Raw genomic sequence first — 22,193 nt, 5'->3', positions numbered from 1 at the left:
ATTAGGTCCAGTCATGACCGACTCTGGGGTTGCGGCGCTCATTTCGCTTTATTGGCCGAGGGAGCCAGCGTACAGCTTCTGGGTCATATGGCCAGCATGACTAAGCCGCTTCTGGCGAACCAGAGCAGTATACAGAAACACAGTTTACCTTCCCACAGGAGTGATGCCTATTTATCTACTTGCACTTTGACATGCTTTCGAACTAATAGGTTGGCAGGAGCAGGGACCGAGCAACGGGAGCTCACCCCATCGCAGGGATTCAAACCGCCGACCTGATCAGCAAGTCCTAGGCTCAGTAGTTTAACCCACAGTCCAGTAATCAGTTGTACCAACAGGCTAAAAAACAGTTTCTATCTGTGGGCTGTAAGGCTGCTGAACGGAAAATAATATAGTGCAACTGACTTTCAGGGTTGGTCTGTTGTGTGATAAGCACACAAAGTGCAATGAGATTGAGTGTATGGGGGGGAGGCTTGGTTAATTTCATTGTACACAGGTTGTACATTGACAATAAAGTTGTTGTTGTTGTTGTTGTTGTTATTGATTATTTCTCTTCTTGTGCAAAAGTTACAAGTATTCTAAGTTGCTCCTCCATCTAAACCCCTAGCAAAATCCAATGTAGCATGAGCAGATGTCCACTAGGGCAACAGGGTTTCCATTCCAGCCCCTGCATGCCCCAAAATTGCTCTTGAGAGCTGGAGAACCTTCCAGAGCAGTTTCTGGGGTGCAGGCTGGAGGATAAGAAACCAGAAGTCCCATTGAAAAGTGGGGCACAAGCAGGCAGACATAATTAGATCTCAACCATTTTAAGACAGAAGAACAATGGCATCCATAAACTTGTGCTTTTTTATGCCAATGTAATCTAAAAACGAACACGAAGCAAAAGTACTTTTCACACTATGAAGCACTCAAGTAACTTGAAGCCACAAGACAGAGATCAATTGTGCTTTTTGTTAATACAAGACTTATTTTAAGCTACGCTCCTACTGAAATACAAGAGGGAAAACAAAACACAATTAAACAGGATTTGTTGTGGTGCCTAACCTGATTGTCCATGTCTTTGATGACAAGCAGGACAGGGCTATCAAGAGATGCCGATTTACGATACAGTGTTTTCAAGCTGGTTCCATGTTCTTGTGTGCTGTAGACTAGCCTCCAGGGATATCCCTGAACCCTTGCTGGCAGGCACTGGGCGAGCTAGAAGATAAAAGACAGCACTGTAGTTAGTGTAAAATGCAACTGATGTGGCACTAGAAATTTCATTCCGTCCTGTATGAGAACTGAACAGTTCAACCTATAATCAGAGCTGTACCTCTGTACAATGAGGTGCATGAACAAGCTCCATAGGACGGGGCTCCCTGGTTGCCATTTATAAAGCATCAAAAATTAATATGCATTGCACACAATTAAGAAGAGTTTGGATTTTAAGAAGAGTTTGGATTTGATATCCCGCTTTATCACGATCAGAAGGAGTCTTAAAGTGGCTAACATTCTCCTTTCCCTTCCTCCCCTACAACAAACACTCTGTGAGGTGAGTGGGGCTGAGAGACCTCAAAGAAGTGTGACTAGCCCAAGGTCACCCAGCAGCTGCATGTGGAGGAGCGGAGACGCGAACCCGGTTGCCCAGATCACGAGACTACCGCTCTTAACCACTACATCACACAAAACATGTTCTGATTTTATATAAACACACACACATATATACATATATACTTACACACACACACATACATTCTCCCCTTTATAAACTTTACCTGTTCTATATGCATATTTTCTAAGAGCACACTCTGGTTTTTTAAGACAGGCAAAGCATCTTCATCTTCTTCACTGCGTCGATCATCTTCTTCACAATAGCTGCAAATGCTCTTTCGCCGTTTTGCCTCTTCTACAGTAATAATCTAAAAAGGGTTTTAAAAAGAGATACTTTTTTAAAAAAAAAAAGTCTGACAATAGTTTTATTCCATAATGCTAGATCAGTGGTACTCAAATGTTTTTATAAGAGAGAAAGTGACCCAGCACAGGGAAGGCTAGGGAAGCAAAACCATCTATTCATACCTTTTGGGGGTATGCCATGTGCATCTTGAAATTTACTTATTTGATTGATGCAGTACACAATGTGTGAAAAGAAATGCTCTATAAAAGAGCAAACTAATGCCCAGGTAACAATGGCATAGCTCTATCTCATTCAGAACAGGTTTACCTAGTCATGGGCGAAAATTAGGCAAACTAAATTGTGAGGGAAACACAGTAAAGGGCTGCTTTTAGCATCAGCTATCCCCCCCCCTTTCTTTGGAGCAACTGAGTTTGTAAACAGTACCACAAACTAAATATCTCTTACTAAAATCTGCAAGAATTAAAATACTTAACTTTGGCCGGGATTGTGCTCTTACTTTTTAAAATAGGAGGATAAAAGGGGAGGCCTAAAATAAGAATGTGTGGCTGGCATTCCACTAACAGCACTAGGGGAATGTGATTTCTCAAATCTGGGAACCTGCAGAGGGGGAGGAGAGGGGGAGAACATTCTGCTGCGCAAGGAGAAATCCTTGTGCTGATGGAACAAGTGATTTATCCTATGCCCCCAATCCAGGCACCCTGAAGGGCTCACAAACCAAGGAACTCTTGTGTTTGCTGTGATCTGTACAAGGGGACTCCTTTCTTCCAGATTATCTAGCCAACAATGGTCAAATATTGTCAACTGGATGGCAACTGACTGGCCTTATAACTAAGCCCAGAGGACTCTTTTGACCCTAAACTGTAATATTCATTCAGCAAAGGAAGAAGTTGCCTTATTTAACATGTATGCTAAGGAACTGTTCTGTAACGGGCAGAGAGTTCATAGAGAGGATGATATTATAATGTGGAGGAGTTTGCTCTCTGGCTTTTATCCATGCCACCACATTATTCCAACCACATGGCCTCTCATAGAATCACATCAGATATGACTAACCTAATAGCTAAAACAAAATAAAAAAATTCCTTCCAGTAGCACCTTAAAGACCAACTGAGTTAGTTCTAGGTATGAGCTTTCGTGAAGTGTGCATGCACACGAAAGCTCATACCTAGAACTAACTCAGTTGGTCTTTAAGGTGCTACTGGAAGGAATTTTTGAATTTTTTTTATTTTGTTTTGACCATGGCAGACCAACACGGCTACCTATCTGTAACTAATAGCTAAAGGGGTTGTTTTATGGTAATGGACATCTATATATATTGATCTAATTTGTTCGCTACATTATATTTGACTGTCAAAGGAAGAGGACAGTGTAAAATAAACATGGACATTTATTGGCTTATGGTCAAATTAGGTCATCGTATTTGAAATGTTTTCCATTACAGCTCCTATGCCGTGACCCTCCAACTTCTACTACCATTGTAAAAACGAGGGAAATGTTTTTAAAGGATTTACTATTTAGATAGCTTTTTGTTTGATGGAAACCTGTAATATACTTTTATTTATTTTATTTCATTAATTTTTTGTCATGTTTCAGAATAAAAGCCTGCTCGAGGTAGTTCAGTCATAAAAGCATTAAACATTAAAACAACTGCAAAACACATACCCCAATCTAAATTAAACCTAATAAACAACTTAATGTGATTTAACACCTCATATATGCTACTTGTCCTTCAGAGGAGTGTGTCTGCCTTTTTCAAGTCCAGGAAGGAAGTGCTCAGGGACGGCTTATGGAAATACTTGAACTGATTAATTAAAATCTCAAAGTACAATAATGAAAACAAGATAAAAACAATGAACAGAAAAACAGAAGATAGAAGAGCCAGTGTGTTTCCCAAGTTGGGAACAAAATGTTGACTATGTGCACCTGCAATTGAGATGCAAAATATGCATTTTATTTGCATGTGAAGAGGCAGTTGCATACACACTGAAGGACAGGATTAAAAACAAACAGCAACAGCAGAAACTCCTTTTACAGCTCTTTTAGTGCCGTAATCCTATACACAGAGAATAAGTGCAACTCAATAGTACGTACTTCAGAGTAGGCATATGTACCAAGATGAGAAATCACAATTTCAACAGAAATGCATTCTACAACAAGGGCAACAACATGATCTCATACCATGTGGAGCACTGCATTTGTCATGCATATAAAAAAATGATATGCAACGTATCTTAATTGCAACTACATTTCAATATGGTCTATGATGAGAACAGTTTTATTAACCAGGAAACAGCACTCCCATTCTGAACGTTCTATGTTGAGAATTGGCAAACAAAAGAACTAAAAGACAACAACTTTCATTTTAACCTACCTTCACGAAGGGCTCCTGGTCAGGCTTGGCACAGAATATTATTTGAAAATTCACAGCCGTTTCCTTTTGTCTGTCTCTTATGATTTTCATTTTTTTATTACCTTCTGATTTCTCGCCACAAGTGAAGCTCCTGTCTCTACAGCTAACTCTGAAACAAGCTGCTTTCTAAACTGCCTTATATACCAAACTTACTTTCGTTTTCTCTAGAACGAGCCCAAGGGCAGCCTGGCAACAGATTCAACGCAAAAAGACTTTATTGTAAATAGGGTATGAGTCAGATAGTAGCAGCAGTCCATTTTCAGATTAGGTTTTGCAACAACTTTTACTTTTATTGCCATTTCCATGTACTACCTAAACATAAATTTACAGTGGCTCCAAGATTTCACAAGAGCAGGCTCTCTTACCTATTCCAAAAAAATTGCAGGAATCCCAGGATTCTCTTGTACACTCTTTATCACCTGTCAATGCACTTTCCCTCTAAACCCAACTGATCAAACATCCACTAATCAGCATTAGATAAGGGACATCACTTCCTAATAGCTGCAGTGTCCTTTCTTGATTTCACTTATCTCCAGCCATCACAAGGAATGCTGCTCTCTTAAGTAAGGCTGTCATAACAACATTTTTAAAAGGTAAAGGGCCCCCAACATTTAAGTCCAGTCGCAGACGACTCTGGGGTTGCGGCGCTCATCTCGCTTTACAGGCCGAGGGAGCCATTTGTCTGCAGACAGTTTTTCTGGGTCATGTGGCCAGCATGACTAAGCCGCTTCTGGCACAATGCCGAAACCAGAGCAGCACATGGAAACGCTGTTTACCTTCCTGCCGGAGCGGTACCTATTTAGCTACAGTGGTACCTCAGGTTACATATGCTTCAGGTTACATACGTTTCAGGTTACAGACTCCGCTAACCCAGAAATAGTACCTCAGGTTAAGAACTTTACTTCAGGATGAGAACAGAAATCGTGCTCCGGTGTCGCAGCAGCAGTGGGAGGCCCCATTAGCTAAAGTGGTGCTTCAGGTTAAGAACAGTTTCAGGTTAAGTACGGACCTCAGGAACGAATTCCTGGGTTCAGGAAACTATATGTCTATCAAGGGACCATGCAAATAATGGCCAGAATATGTAGAAAAGAATATGGGAGTCTTCCCAAAATAAGCTTCAGGCCACTCCAGATCATACACCCACATATCTAGGATCCTGTCTTCTGTGTGATGGCAAATACCGTAATTGCTTCAACTGATTTCTCTGTTTGGTCTCAATATGCAGTCAAGCCTCCCTCTACCATGCCACCACAGGTCATATGTACCCACAACCTGAGAAAAGTGGGTGGCATTCAACTAAATACAGGTAGGTAGCCGTGTTGGTTCGCCGTAGTCGAAACAAAATAAAAAAAAAAAATCCTTCCAGTAGCACCTTAGAGACCAACTACCGTACGTTTGTTATTGGTATGAGCTTTTGCTTGTTTTTTCTTGTAAGACCAATTGCAGTTGTTAACAGTCGTCAACCATTCCCACCACCCTTCTGAGTAAATACCCCTCCCCAACCTCTCACTATATATATAGTTGGTCTCTAAGGTGCTACTGGAAGGAATTCAACTAAATAGTTCCACTAGTGCACTGATTACCGCTAGGTGATGGAATTTCTTCCCTCTTTTCCTCCCACATGTTTTCTGCACTATCCCCAATCTGCTCTGAAGGGATGGGGGAATTCTCAGAATAGATTTCATTGGGGGAGGGAAGGGGGCAAATGTTCTATTGTGCAAGGAAGAATCCTTGCCCTGACTGTTCCACTTAGTGCTACGCTGAACACATCCCTATGCCACTTGCAGTTTCTTTAACTAGCTTGTTCTCTTTTTTATCAGAGAGATTTTTTTTTAATGCAAGTGAAGATTTTTTTTTTAAAAAAAACACCTGATTTTAAAGTTCAAAACTGATTTAAGATGAATGAAATCAAATCCAATCAAAACAAATTAAAACAGGTTAAACCCATCTTTCTTTAAACTTATCACTGTGCAATTGATATTAAATCAGCATATATAATGTAATCATTTAGGCTCCCTGTCCTGGGTCACAATTTGGAGTAGCCCAAATTTTCCATTACCTCATTTATGAGTATTGCAGTGATTTAGAAAATTACTGTGCATCTCAAAAGAGATAGTCTCCTAGTCATAGAGGTGTGATACTTATAAGAATATAAACTGCCAACTCATAAAAATATCAAGGTGGTATACAGTAAAACCATTAAAACCTATTGTATGTAGTAGACCAAGCTTATTTTGGAGTTCAGGGGTATATAAACTCTTGTTCCTTTTTATGTTTTCTGACTGAGTTGTGACTTTTCAACACAAGGAAGAACTTGAAATTGGTAACCAACGTCAACACTGAGCTCAGAATGTGGAAGGGCACATGGTAAACATCTGTGTGCTCTCACTGCTAGTCTCTATATCCTTTGCATGCGGCAACTTGAATGGCCCAACCAATACGTCATGCACTGCTGCCTTTCACAGTTTCCAGTGCTTGATTAATTCCCTGTAACAATTAACACTTTTCCAGGTATGCCCAGACAAAGCTAGCCCCTCCCATTTTTTGGAAATGGGTAAACTGCTTTCCGGAGTTTAGGCTAAAACAGCATGTCAGAGGAGCACACACACTGGATAAATGGATAGCCTATTGTAGATTTTACTTATTTTAAACTAATGTTTATGGCTGTTATCTTATAGTTTTATATCATCCAAATCAGTTTAATTTTCTGCTCTAAGTCAGAGGAAAGGAAGGACACCAACACATCTTAGTGCCCCGCTGCCAGGAAATCAGCAGCGGGATGGATACCTGCCTACCTGTGGCAACTTGAATGGCCTTTATCCTGCCTTTTGCTTTCCAGCCTTGATTCATATCCTGGAACAATTAACACTTTCTTAGGTATTCCTAGACAAAGCTTGTCCCTCCCATTATTTGGCAACAGCTAAGCCGCTTCTGGCAGTTTAGGCTAAAACAGCAAGTCTGGACCTATTGACTTTTTTAAAAAATGTAATTATCACACACCTTTATATCAATAGCCACCCTCAGCTTCCAGTCAGAGGAATATAAAAACATTTATATAAATGAAATTAAAGGAAATAATAAGGTTCTTTGAATTTTTTTAAGCAGCCCTGTAAAGAGTGTGTGTGTGTGTCTATATATATATATATATATATATCTTACAAAGAAAATAACTGAATGATTGAGATAGCAATTGTGCCAACTTTAGGCTTCTGTAGGGAAAACAGAAACGACTCCTAATGGTACCTTTCTGTTCATCTCATATGTATACTCATATTCTCTCTCTCTCTCTCTCTCTCTCTCTCTCACACACACACACACACACACAGGTCGTCTAGGGACGGGACACATTCTCACTGCCACCACATGCAAACAATGTAGTAGAACCAGTAGTTCTCTTGCCTCAAAGAGCATCTCCCATTCCTTCCTTCCATAGGGTAGTGAGTAGCTGCAGGATCAGTGAAGCTTAGACTCAAACAGGACAAATTTATCTCCCCAAAGACGATTTTTTTAAAAATCAAATTTTATTTTATTCACAAAATGCCTCAGTCTGGATCAGGATCTCCCTTCATATTGTTTTCCTGCCAAAATTTCCCCCCAACTTCACCACTACCACCACAAAAATCAGGGCACATAGCAGTTTTAGGGAGTGATGTTTGCTGTGAGATTGGCCACCTCAGGGATTCCTGCCTGAGCTGAGAGTTGAATAGGAATTTTCTGCCCATATGTCATACTCCTAACGAGTATAATCCACTAGCTTTCTAACTCTATGCTTTTTGGTACATTTAGTATAGGAGCCACTGTCCAGTAGAGTTATTTGGGTTAGCAGGGATTACGTTCCTCAAGCTACATGTGATTTCTTTCTGAATGTTCTGATTTGCTTTAATGTAACAATGCTTTAATTGTTTTTATAAATCAAATATATAAATACTACTGGGAAGAAATAAACGGGGAAAGGGTTGTTAGTTTTTATCAACTGTCCAAACCAGTTGTTCCAAAACTACACAGAATGTGGGACAGGGGGTCACTTAAAAGGTCAGGAAAAACGAGGAAATGAACAAGGAAGAAAGGAGCTCTGATGGGGAAAATTCAAGAGGCAGCAGGAGCTGCACAAAATGAGGTTGCAGTTGCCAAACTGTGCATTAAGATACATGTCATTCTTTTATTATTGCCCACTACTTCTTGTCCTCCATGAGCTAATGTGTTCTGAAAATTTTTGTTCTGTATCATAATAAAACAGGTGTTGTCATTTTATGTTGTACACCGATCAGTTTCATTGCTGCCTGGAAGGTGGTCATAAAGTCATTTTGAAATTACAGGGATTTGTATGTGGGGTTTTTTCAATAAATTCCCACTGCAAAAGAAACTCATTTGATGGCAAGTAAATTGAACAATAATTCTAAAATAAAATAAAACTCTATTTCCTTTTAAGGATCCTATGTTTTAGACCTGAAGGAATATCATATCCCATTGTTTCCTCAATTTTATCCAACAAATCCCTCCAAAATCTTTGCATAAAAAATTGCTTCGATAGAGCTGCATCTCTCCCCCCCCCCCCATTTTTTAAAAAAAATCCTGAATGTGTGTATGCCTCTGAATCAAAGATTCTAACAATTTATCTTACAGGCAGATGTTGCAAGTTAACATCTGATCCTCAACTACATAACCTGTATTGTTGTTTTTTTGTTCTCTTGATGACACAAATCTTTAACTCACCCTACAAATCCTTTGAATTGTGTGAATTTAAAGTATCTGTCTACAAAAATTAATGGCAGTAATAAAGTGTGTATCTGATCTAGACAATTTTGTTAAACACAAGAAACTTTGCTTCAAGATTAAATAATAAATATTTAACCATATAATTATGTAACTGTTGCTCTGGGCTCCTTTGGGAGAAAGGGCAAGATATAAATTTAATACACTAACAAAATGAAGAGTTTTGCAGGGATGCCAACAAGAACAAGAAGAAATTATACTAACAACTCATAGAAAGATTGTTTCTGTAGTGGACAAATTATTTGACCATGAATGAGCCTCACAAGGTTGCTGTGAAGATAAAACTGCATGCCCTGAGCTCCTAGGAATAGGGATAAGATAAGACATGGGACTGATTAAATGTTTAGGATTTATTTTGCACAAGTGAACCTGAATATATTTGACTGAAATATATTTTGCTAGAATTCATAGTCTTTGTGTTGTATCCAGTTGTATCTCTTTCCCTTGTAGCATATTTTATATAAGTATAAAGTTTTAAATCTATCAATGTTTAATTGTATTTTCCAGTTTTTAGCCATTCTGGTTTTTGTCTGTAAACTGCCTTCAGTCCCATTAGGGGAAAAGGTGAGGTATAAATTATTAATAATAGTAATAACAGGGAATTTATGTCTGGTTTCAGGAGCACTCACTTACCAGGAAATATGAGAGGAAACAGGCCTCAAAATGGCTACTGAAAAATCAGAGTGGAGTGTATATGTATATAATGAATTTATTAGTACTACAAAAGAAAAATATTCTATAGAAAAATGGAATATTTTCATATTATACAGGAACCCAAACGTACAAAATACAGTAATTCATTTTATTATATTTGGAGTAATTTTTAAAAATTGTAATAATATGTTTACGTATTTGTTGATGTATTTATTTGTTGATTTTGGAATTATTAAGTTGAATAAATAATAAATACATTTTTCTTGTCACAAATGCATGTAGTTCTTTATTTGAACTCTACAGTTAACCTGCGATATTCAGTATAAAACTAACATAGGACTGTATTATCCATTTATTCATTGTAGCCGAGTCCATGAAAAGCAGAATTTGTACTTTGTAACACATGGTCCAACCATGCATGCAACCATGAGGACTATGAACTTACTTTAGAAGAGGCCAACGACAGGTTACAATCAGTAGGAATAAATCTCCTTGGCAGCCAGATGTGTTGCTATAGATCAATCCTGCCATGGAGTTTCAAATACTTCTGATTTGAAAACAGATACCACTCACCTCCCAGCTTTTTGTTGAGGGTTCACTGAAGAAGTTGTCTATCATGTCAAGCTCCTCCTTTTCCACCACAACAAAGCCCTGTTCTTTAGCATCTTTGCCATACACATCTGGTGACCACTGTACAAAGAAGGTATACAGGTGATCGACCCTGTGAAGTGAAAGCAAAAAGATAGGGGCTGAGCATTCCAAAACCCTTCATGGGAGGCAGATTCACTAACAGTAAAACTCTGAGCACATCTTCTCAAAGGTAAGCCCAAATCAGTTAAGTAGAACTTACTCCTAGGCAAGTGTAAAATACTAACACCACTTGCCAACTACCTAAATGAAGCTTTTTTGAACATGTTCAGTGAATGTGGCAGCAGCTCTTGATTTTGACCAAATATTTGGTGAGAGCTGGACTGAACCTCAGGTTTACACTTTCTCCCTACTCCTACCTCACAGAACACCCAAACTGCAAAATACTGCAGTTATTCAACACTGAAACTCTCTTATCCCTCGATTTTGAAGCAGCTTTACATTCGGTATACAGATTCAAGAGTATTCCTTAATTCAGAGAGCACAGGAAACAAACCATCCTTTGAAGCTGCAATTATCAAGTGATAAACATATATGAAAATAAAAACTCATAAAGAGATAATGGGCCACTCTGGCTGAGACCAAAGGCCCAGCTCATCCAGTATTTTATTCTTCCAACGGCCAACCAGATGTGTAACAGCTTGTGATCCGCAGCCTGAGTTTTGGTTTTCCATGAGAAACAGAGGGAAGGCAGGTGCAATTTTATCTAATCTTTCTGCAACCACTTCCTACCAATCCACAGTGCACTACCCACGATTGAGTTATTCCACTGGGGTGGGGGGAATCCCTCTAGAAATGCAAGTGACTCACTTAATGTCTTTCCACATGATGTTTCACTGTTTCATTTTGTGTCACTGCAGCCTTTCCCAGCCTGGTGAGCGCCAAACAGTTTGGACTACAGTTTCCATCAGTCCCAGCCAACATTGCCAATGGTCAGTGATTCTTGGAACCTGTAGCCCCAAACAACTGGGGGGCAGCAGATTGGGGAAGACTGTTCGCAAAATGTATATATCACTTGATTTTTGGGGGGGGACAGCCCCCCCAAAAACTCAAAGCGGTTTACAAATAGGATAAAACAAGAAAATCAAGCAAAAACTACAAAAGTACTTTAAAACATACAAAAGTTAAAATACTAAAACAGATTAAAATGACCTCAACTTCCTAAGTACCTGTTTCCATAACAGATCAACTTGCCTATTTCCAAAGTGATATATCAAGTAACTAATTTCTAGAGAACCAGACAGAAACATAAACCTGCTGAGGGAAAGGCAATCACTTAGTTAAAGACTATCAAATCATAAACATTTTACTGCGTGTGAATTCTGGTAGCCAACTATTAATCTCATCACCGTTCTTAGATAAAAAGATAAACCATACAAATCACTCTCATATACACATTTAAGGCAATGAGTCTCAAGCCCTTGGAAGCAAATCCTTCTGGCATATTTTCAAGCAACTGTTTTGGGAATCAAGCATAAGACAATTTCAAGAAACACATATACAGCATTTATATATTTCTGCAAGATACTAATTTGGAGCAAACAGTATATTATCATTATTCTATCCCACCCTTCTTCCCAAAGGAACCCAGGACAGCAAACAACAAAAACAAGAAAAATGATAGTTATTGTTGTTTCCTCAAATATCCTCACAACTAAATAATTTCAAGGTTCCAGGAACCAACATACTTCTGCAACCACATGCCTGAGTAAACATAAAGATTTTTCAGTTCCTCCTGAATGATAAGAATGAAGGAGGTATCTGAAGAAGTGTGCATGCACACGAAAGCTCATACCTAGAACTAACTCAGTTGGTCTTTAAGGTGCTACTGGAAAGAAATTTTTTTTTATTTTGTTTTAATGAAGGAGGGAGACACCTACACTGTGTACCAGGGAAGGCATTCCATAAACAGGGAATTACTGCACAGAAGGCCCTATCATGGGTCTGAGGAAGCCCGGTAGCACTCAGTTGCAGCACCACCAACAGGACCTTCCCTGCTGATAGCCCACCTGAAAACATCACTGCTGTCTTAATTTCAGGGATTCTCAGCTCACTTTCTTCGAGTCAAGCTTGTCAACTGATTAAAGCAGGGATGTCCAACAGGTCGATCACGATCTACTGGTAGATCACCGTGAGGTTTTGGTAGATCACAGTCGATCTCTGGCTCCCTTCCCTCGCCCCGCCCTCCATTGTTGTTTGATCTATGGAAGGGAAGACAGAGCTTCCTCTGTGCTGCTGTTTTCATCCATAGAGATCTATTTTTGTGAGGGACTTCACCCCTTTGTCCCTTGCCTTTAACCCTCTCCCAAAAACAGCTTTTTTATTCCCTAAAAAAGCTCAACAACTTTGAGCTGAAACCACCCCCACACACACAAAAAAGGGAGGTTTTAATTCTGAAAGTAGATCACAAGTCACTTGAGAGTTGGCTACCCCTGGATTAAAACAACAATGAATAAGTTCCAGCCTAATAAATGGGTTGAATTACCGTAATCATTTGGTGCCAGGTGATTGACAGGCGGGTGGACCCAACCACCTGTCAATGTAGCCTGCAGAAGATTGACTGATTTTGGATCTGGCCCTGCCCCCGTAAGTAGTTCCCTACCCCCAGCTTAAAGCATTTTGATTTGTAGACAAAGGCTAGTTGCCAAATTTGCAGACAGGGAATACACAAAGAAACTAGGGGAGAACCTGACAGTGCTGAGTTTCTGGAAGAGGGCGGGAAGAAGGTAGGGAACTGGTCAAGAATATATTTTGTACAAATTTTGCACTGGGCACAGAAAATTCTCTACCTGTGGTGCTTCCACCTACAGCTGTGAGTGCTGTAGATGTGCTAAGTGCAAACTTAAATGCCCAGTTCTCCTCATTCCAAAAAATCTTACTGAATGGCATCATTCTACAAGTCACACCAGCAGGCGGGCATGAGCTGTGGCTCTCACTCTTTATTACCAAAGCTTAACTTACCGTAATCATGTTATCTTGATCAAAGGCTTTAAGGTCTGAAATGCTAAACACGTAAAGCCCATGCCAGTCAAACCAAGCGAGTGACCTTGTTTGCCAGCCTTTCAGAGTCACTCCAACTCTTCTAAAACAAAGCTTTATTTGTACACAAATAAGTTTGACCAGGTGGACTTATGGGTAACTTACAAAGGACGCAGTCCCTGCTTAGAGAAACAAAAACTCTGTTTTGGCCACCACTGCACCTAGAAGGTGGTTGTTGGAAATGCAGCATAACAGTTGCACGGAGCAATGTCAGGACTTGGGGGACTGACGCATAATTAACAAGCAATAATTAGCATGATTTATATAGTTACTGGCTGCAGAAGGGTAGGTGCAGGGCCAGATTTAGGTCTGATGAAACCCTCAGCTACTGAAGGTAATGGGGCCCTTTATATGTCCAGGTGTCCTTTGTCAACAACAAATTGTCGCTGTTTTTTGTGTTGAATATATGCTATATGGTAATTTATGGACCTAATAGGCATCTAAAGCCATTTGCACATAACAAATAGGAGCCTACACAACACAAAACACTGTTGCTGTATGTAGGTTTTATTCGTTTCTTATCTTGTATTTTAGAAATGTACATCCAGTTTTTTCCCCTTTAAATTTTTTGGGGGTTCCCAAGAGAGTGGGGTCCTAAGCTATAGCTTGTTCAGCTTATACACAAATCCAGCACTGGATAGGTGGAAGAAGAGCTAACATACTGCTTTATCATTCGAGGAAAAAGTTATTTTAATAATAATAATAATTTATTATTTATACCCCGCCCATCTGGCTGAGTTTCCCCAGCCACTCTGGGCGGCTCCCAATCAAGTGTTAAAAACAGTACAATGCATTATACTACCACTCCTGCACTGCCAAAATATCAGAAATAACTTTAATACCAAGGCTGGTACTATTCAAATGTTGTTGGAGTTGAACTGCCATCATTCACAGCCAGCATTGCCAGGGATCAGGATGATGGAAGTTGTTGCCCAGCTACTTCTGAAAGGATACAAGTTCCCCACCTTTGCAAAAAAACACACAAAAAACCCTGTTTTGTGTGTGCACACAAACTTTCTTTTGAAAAAGAAACACCATGCCAGGCTATGACCCATAGTCCTTGATTCCAACACGTTCCCATCTGTATCAAGCCTTACAGAGCAGTGTTTAAAATAGGATTCACCTAATGAACTTCCACTTGACCAATGGACCTCTCTGTGTCTCTCGAAATTGGCTCAGAACCTCCAGAACAGCATGAAGCAGGACAAAATGCTCATTCCATCTGGCAAACTGAAATGCCTGAAAGATGGCACATTTCTAATAGGAACCATGTACTCTTCCCTACATTGTTTCATTCCAATATTGTACCGGGAGGGGGGGGGGTCCTCTCTGATGAGAGTGGGCAACTTTAACCGTGGCTGGAGAGAGAAGAATTCAACCTCTCCTTCCTTCATGCTGAAGTCCTGATCCAGATCAGGGCCCATCCTTACTCCTGAGTAAATGAAACAACACATATGCAGACTTGCATAATTACTGCTATGTATTCTTCGACTCAAATCACTCACCACATTATTGGCTCAGTGTTTTGGTGCACAAGAAGAAGCAAGCAAAGGACTTTAGTGAAAGGCTGCTTTGTTTTCACAGCATCTTTTCACACATGTATTAAATGCATAGCACAGGATACAGACCGAGGGGATTAGATGTGCTTCACCATTGATATTTTAAAGGATGTAAAAACAAGTAATTTAAATTGTAAAACAGAAAAGTGTGTGTGTGTGTGTGTGTGTGTGTGTGTGTGTGTGTATGTAAAGATGCGTTTCACCAAGTCAACTGATCTCTGAAGCAAGTGCCATGCCATTAAGTCCATGTACCATTACTCATTACCCCCTCTCTAATATTACCTGAACCGTAATATTCTGCAGCAGGGGCTGCTGTGCAATTTGCCAGTGCTTTATAAGCACTAGTAACTCTCTCTAGTCATCCCTGCTTTTAACTCACTGGCAAATGTAAAGCAGGCACTACTGCAGAGGTTTATAGATACAAACTACTAGCCTATTATTCTTCAAACATAACAAGCACATACAAAAGTAACACAGCCTGTTTATACTTATACATCCTATGCCCTTTTAAAATGTGGGTTTTTTGGGGGGGAGGGATTATTGGGTTGTTTTTAACCTGATTATGTATTTTGTGGTTTTATATTTTGATTTTATTCTGTGAACCGCCCTGAGACCTGAGGGAGGTATATAAATCCAATAAATAAATAAATAATATACTTACCCTCTAGAACTGTTGAAATTCCCCATTGCAAGATACACAATGAAGGACTTTCAGTAAGCTGGCTAGATGCAGTGGTACAACTGGGTCAACATAAAGATTCACGCAGCGCAAAGAAGGACCCTTATAAAGCATACCTCCCTAATGATTATTGCTTCTGGAGTTTCGTGCCAAAGATAAGGGCTCCTCCTATTTCACAATCACAAAGGCACCAGTGGCCAAAGTCATTGATTAACCGGTTTCATGGTCTACGCTGACAAAGTAAGATATGCTTTGGGAGAGAGCGCTTGCTGCATGTCCAAAGTCACATAGAAGACAGACGTGTCCAGCAGAAGACGCCAAGAACTGCAGCTGTGGCACATTGTACCTTATTGCAAAGTCAGTCATGCAGATGTGCTGCATGATCCATCAGCAAGCTTATCAGCTACATGACCTCGTTTCCAGGATGGATGGCATTGCTAGTCTGTTGTGGTAAGAACAGCCAAGAGTCTTGTAGTACTTTAAACACATCTATATATAAACTTGTAAGGAACTGAATCCATCATTTCATCCAATGGTTTCATTTTGTTCTTGGAACTTTTAAGAATGCTGTTATGGGTCATGCTTCAATATCAAGAGATGTGTTGCAACATAAATAAAATGCAAGACAGCTCTTAATAATAAAACATCACCTTGGAACAATTCTAAGAACTCAAATGAAATATCTGACACACACACACGAGCTTCAGCTGTGTTTCATTTTAAAAACTCTTGCTACTGCCTTGTTCAGTCACTCCATTAGTTCACTCTTCAGCTTTGGAAAGAGTCTAGATTGCTTCCTTCCTCAGACTTAATCTGCTTTCCGCCAAGTCTTTTCTGGACTATTATTCCCCTTAAACTATTTTTGCCACCCATTTATTTTAGGCTTTCCCCCATTCATTCTTGATGAAGCTGTTTGAAGGTCAAACTAGATGTGAGGCGAAACATGCAAAGGCAGGGGAGGAAAAGGGAGTTTTTTATATATATAGTGGCTGCCAGGGAGGGGATTTTTTTATCAGGACCACTGTGTAAAGAGACAGGAAATACAATCATTTCCTCTACCGTGACTGTTGTGATAAAAACAACCCTCCTCCCCCGCTAGCCCACAAAGCTGTCCTGGAAAGAAACTTCCATTAGGTTTTATCCATGTGCACCTTGGGGTTTCTTATATATATATATAAAAAGAAGTTCAGCTGACATCATCGCAAGTGACACATGTAGCTTCTAATCTAGTTTGGCCTCTGTTACTTGAAATTATGTGAATATCAGTTATTGTTTTTAACTCAATTTTTAAGCGAGAAATCCAAACCCCAGATCTGCTAGGATAGGCATAATTATGCTGGCAAATCTTTTAAAGGTTTGTTTTCCCTCTGTCAGGCTTACACCGGGTCAGCCAGCAAGAGCTACGGAGTTTGTAATGGGGTTTGTGATACTTATCACTAATCACATCACACAGTTACCAGCCAGGCTGTGTTATCACATTCCACAAAGCAATAAGAATAAGCTGAATGTGCCTTGGACAGAAGAAAACACCACGTATCTGCAGAGACAAACCACCCTGTTCGGTTCCATTTGCATGATGTTGGCAACAAAACAATAACAAGGATATCTGGAAAATGAAAGGCTTCTCTAACAGAAGCACTAATCACACAGCTGGTGGGCAAGAAATGTAGTTCTTATAAACTCCGGAATGGTCCTGAAAAGTGACAACTTACCTTTCTCGTGGAACAGCAAACCAGTACTCCGGTTGCTTTCTTCTTTTATTATATTGCTGAGCCATTGTGGAGCTTTGAGAAGTAAAGGACTTCCTCATAGGCTTGCCCACTTTGATGCACAGAAACATCGGAGGGGACTTGCTTTTCTCTTCCTTTGAAGGAAGCATATCTGAATCCAAAAGACCACAGAGTTATAACATAGCAAATGGAGCACAGTAGCCAGGCCTGCAGCACAATTTAGCCTTTATCAAGGAGTGACTTAAGAAATGCAGAATATGGTTTTGAATTTATTATATTTAAATGTATATTCTGTGAACATTCTGTACTGACTGCCCTTCAGTGTATTTCAACTGCTTTTAATACTGTATTTTAAAATTATTGCAACGCACCCTGCAACATCATGGTGAAGGTCTGGTAGGAAATTATTAGCCTTATTATTCTCAGCTTACATAAATATATATATAAATTGCAGCTGGTTTTCCTCCAAGACTAATTTAAGGGAATCAACAAAAATACTTTGCAGAAAGAAAAGAAAAAAAACAACTTATGAAATAACTTTGATACTTTGACCTGCAGAAAAAGAAGTTCAAGTGGGTTTTAATGTAGCCCCTACAATTAGGAAAATTCAATTTTTTGACACATTCCAACTATATTCAAGTCATAAGAAAGAAAAAACCGCAAGAGTATTCCACTTCTCTAGAAACAACTGCAGAAAGAGATGAGAATCAAGGGCAGCCTCATTAATTTTTTGTAGGACATAACTGTGCTGTTAAGCAGTCTGTAAAAAAAAACAAGGTTGAAAAGAACTATTGGAAACTGAAAGAGATTTCTGTCCTTCATTAACATATGGTGCTACAGTAACACTATGGCAAGCAGGCCTACCTTCAATGGGCACTTGGATTCTCTGCAGCAGCCAGAGTCTGATTTCAGACTTATTATCTAGCTGAGATGGCAATGAAGAGGCTAATGATCCTTCATGGTCCTTTTTCTCTGCTGTTGCGCCAACTTCTGACGATGCCTCTTTCCTTCCATTAGAACACAAATCTGGCCCTTCTCTTTTGCCTTTCACAAATTTATTGGCTTGGGAATGTGAAGAACTAAGGGTGAGGTCTATGCCTCCTGGTATACTGTTCCCCTCTTCCTTGACGTTAGCCTTACATAAGTCATCAGTAGTCTGTGGCTCATCCTTATCTTTACTGAGGTAAAATTCAATAAGTTTGTCTTTATTCAGCTCCTTGTTTGGTGAACTACCCCCCTTGTTTATTTCAGGCACCACATCTAGCTTCTCACAGGACTCTAAATCAAGGACATCTTTAATAACTTCATGCTTTGTCCCTGACTGGTCACAATTTTCTTTATTTGTTGCTTCCAACCAAACTTCCTTTCTCATTTTAGAGTCATTGGGAACACCAACTGTTCCAACATCTGTGCTCTTTACTTTGCTATCAGTCTGTGATGAAGTCTCTTCCAATTCAATAAAACCATCTTCTTCCAGAAGGGAATTATCTTTGGATAGGTCCAGACTAACACTCTCTACAGAGTGTTCCGTGGTACATTCCAAAGCCACCCTTTTTGAAGGCTCAGGAGTGTTGGAGTCCCTTTGTGTTTCCTCCGACTTGGAGGTCACCAAGGAAGAACTTTCAGGAGGTTTAAGTTCAAGATCTGTAGACTTCTCCTTCTCCGTGGGCTTTATTGGTGTGGAATTCAGGGTGACAAAGTTGTCCGCTTTGGGCTTCTTCTTCTCCTTGTTTATGGATTTAAATTTGCTGAAAGGGTTGATATCCTTCTCAGAAGCAAGGTCTTCCCACTCACCAGGCCTGTACAAAGGACAAAGATCCTTTGGAATGTCGCTGTCAGGAAAGATGGTGGATGCATATGGAATGTTAAAATGGAGAACAAAATGATAACAAAATGAAAACTCAATAAATACTAAAATAAATAAACAAAACAAATGGCAAAAAGGAACTTTCAACTAAAATACACCCAAGCAACATTGAAATAATTTGAAATAAACCAATTTTGCTTCTCGCAAAATAAAATGCAAGCCAACTTAAATAAGTAATTATGGAGTTGAAAGAATTGGTATAACAAAATATTTGTATTTTGAAGTTCATGTTGTGAAAGTGGAGAGATGGATGTATCATTAGGTACTCTGCAGGTATTTTTAAGGCCAAGGGGACAAAAGACAAGACCCAGCCTGAGTCTTCAAGTTACTACAAAAGGAGCAACAGAATGACTATAAACTGTATAATTTCTTTTCTGTGACGGTTTTCAGGCCACTGATAACAAACAAATCCCATCTCATCAGCTGAGACTGATACAAAAGACTAGAAGCGGACTTCAGAGATCCAAGCTCAAAAACATGAGGAGGCCTCAGAAATCATAAGATCTACAATTCTATTATTTTCAAGGGTCTTGAAATTTTCCTTCTCTCAGCTGACAGCATAAGCCTTTGAATGAGCCAAGATTCATGCTCTCAGCAATCACAAATACATTTTTTAAAAAGAGAAATTTTTAAACAGTTCAGCAAATTGCCCAACCTTGCTTCAAATAAATAAACTGAAGCCTGTGTATACGTATAAGCTCTCATTTTCTCATCCAGTATACAGAGATTAATAACGAATAACTTCAAGCCACTGGAAGACTCCCTGTATTTGCAAAGTGATTTCACAACTCCAGTGGTTCTCACTACTGGAGTAAATGTTCAGTTAAGACATGAAGATCCCTCTCATTACCTATGTGGTCATTGTATGTGATGATATGAATTATACAATTGCAGCTGTACCTGTAAAGTAGCTGTATAGCATTATTACCATTCATACAATGATAGGAAGAGATTCAAGGACATTAGTACTAGCAGTCTGTCTTCAGAGGAAGATCCTACATATATCTACTCCTATACAGATCAGTCTATATCATTTAATATGCCAATAATTTGGAGCTCACAGCAGTGAGAAAAACCCATTCAAATAAAGAAACTAGCCTTACTAGATCCTTGACACTTTATTTCATTTCCCAGTTCCTTTCCCCACCCCCCTTTTCACTGAATCTGTGCTTCTTAATTCAAAAAATAAGATTTAAGGCCAGTTTACATGTCAAGAACAAGAAGGAGGTCCTGTCATCTGGACAGCCCAGGACCTCCATACACACTACCCATGCTTGCGTGCATTTTATAGGCAGCAATGTACTGTATAAACAAGTTGTGGAGGGCTTTCCTCCCTCCACAAAGAGCGTCACTGTATACAACCTCACCACTTGAAAAAATATGTGAGCTGGGCCTAGCCTATATCACCATTCCTAATGAATGCAGAACTATTCTGCATCTCCCTTCCCTCCCACCCTCATTAGCTGTTTCGCTCCTCAATTTCTTCAAAGCTCTCCTTTCACTTCCCACTGGTTGTCCTCCACATCCCACTGGTTACATTCAAACATGGACAACAAAGAATACTTCTTACGATGGCAGGGCATCTTTAATCTTCATGTGAGAGATATCATTGTAGAGTGCAATCGAAACAACCTCATCCATGGGGCAAATGAGCCCATACTCTTCACAGCCATTCTCAATTACCAGAGGGTCTGATTTGTGAGGATCAAACATGATAGTGTTGGGAGTGACTATCATGACCCCTCCTACCACACCCTTAAAATAAAAATAAATGAATTAGCACATCAGATTTTCAAGACAAGTTGTCCCTTATGTTCCCTCTCCCAAATTCTTTATACACCCCTCATTGTCGTTCCCCCACCCCGCCCTTGCAATCATGTTTTCTACCAAAGTGCTCACTCTGAATAGACATCAGGTCAATACCCTACTGATACCAAGCAGTGATAAGGATTCCAAGTGCTCAAAACACATCTATCTTCAGCAGACAAGGCCAGGGTTATAAAAGGGGATCAAGGTATTTAAATTTTATCCTTAGCTGCAATGAAATGGGAGCGACAGCTTGTTAATTAACTAGAGTCAAAACATTAGAATTCACGAGTCAAGCAAAAACCATTCTTCTCTGATCTTGGCTGCTTCCATGACACCTATCAAAGCTAGCAGGCCTCCTTTCTCATGTTAGCATGATTTCATTTCTTACGCTGATAATTCCCAACAGGAGACTTGGATGGCTATAGCACACTGAAGGCAAAATGGCAAATGGCTCTGCCTTAGAGCTTAGGTACATGTAATATGCATACTCATGAAATAAAAGATTTGGAACACTGAAGGAGGAAGGGGGTGAATTTGCAGCAGGCACACAATTGGTAGAAAGGCAGTGTAGTACACTCCTTCCCTTCCTATGAGCCTTCTCTGTTCCAAATTACCTCCTCTTGCAGCTGCTGTTACCTAGTAAAAGCTGCTGTTAGACCCTAGCTATGTTTCTATGTGCATAATGTGTAGTTTGCTATTGAATCTTATGTGCCCAGAACCCCAAGCACACACACACAGGAACCATCTACAAAACAGCCCATTTTAGACTGTGGTCAGCCTACCCAGTAAAGCTAATTTTCAAATGCAAATAGATTTGTAGACAATAAAGATTAACAGTTCCAACATCTGCACATCTTATGATACTCTAATTGTTATTTGCCTATCTCACACACACACACACACACACACACACACACACACACACACACCTGTTGCAAAATAAATCACCAAAGCCTTCTACCTTGCCATCTGTGAAGTATCGACAGTTCATTTTCAAAAACTTGACAACAACTGGCTCATCTTCCTCTGAGGTGGAAGACAGGACTCTTTGGATTGGTCTGCAAACCCTTCTTGCTAAGTCAGCATCCTTGAATGATAAAGGTTTTTTAAAAAAATAAAAAACCAGCAGACATT

At 39.7% G+C, this 22,193-nt stretch overlaps 1 protein-coding gene across 3 annotated transcripts in view; it reads right to left on the bottom strand.

Annotated features, from left to right (window-relative positions):
- NCOA7 (nuclear receptor coactivator 7) overlaps window positions 1-22,193 on the bottom strand; it is a 66,747-nt gene that overhangs the window by 5,779 nt on the left and 38,775 nt on the right. Inside the window, exons 7-13 of one of the 3 annotated variants that reach the window (XM_081856141.1) lie at window positions 22,021-22,146; window positions 20,821-21,005; window positions 18,248-19,215; window positions 17,366-17,534; window positions 10,302-10,449; window positions 1,752-1,895; window positions 1,042-1,194 (exon numbers count right to left, since the gene is read on the bottom strand). In XM_081856141.1, coding sequence (XP_081712267.1) covers window positions 1,042-1,194; window positions 1,752-1,895; window positions 10,302-10,449; window positions 17,366-17,534; window positions 18,248-19,215; window positions 20,821-21,005; window positions 22,021-22,146 — 1,893 coding nt within the window. Of the gene's footprint in view, window positions 1-1,041; window positions 1,195-1,751; window positions 1,896-4,262; window positions 4,800-10,301; window positions 10,450-17,365; window positions 17,535-18,247; window positions 19,216-20,820; window positions 21,006-22,020; window positions 22,147-22,193 lie in introns of those variants that run through there. The other 2 variants (XM_081856142.1, XM_081856143.1) reach the window with 2 other exon arrangements.

The sequence above is a fragment of the Podarcis erhardii genome (assembly GCF_964252035.2).
Source record: "Podarcis erhardii genome assembly, chromosome: 3".
NCBI lineage: Eukaryota > Metazoa > Chordata > Lepidosauria > Squamata > Lacertidae > Podarcis > Podarcis erhardii.
Note: the sequence above shows the minus strand (reverse complement) of the source record. Positions and strands in the feature narration are given on the sequence as shown.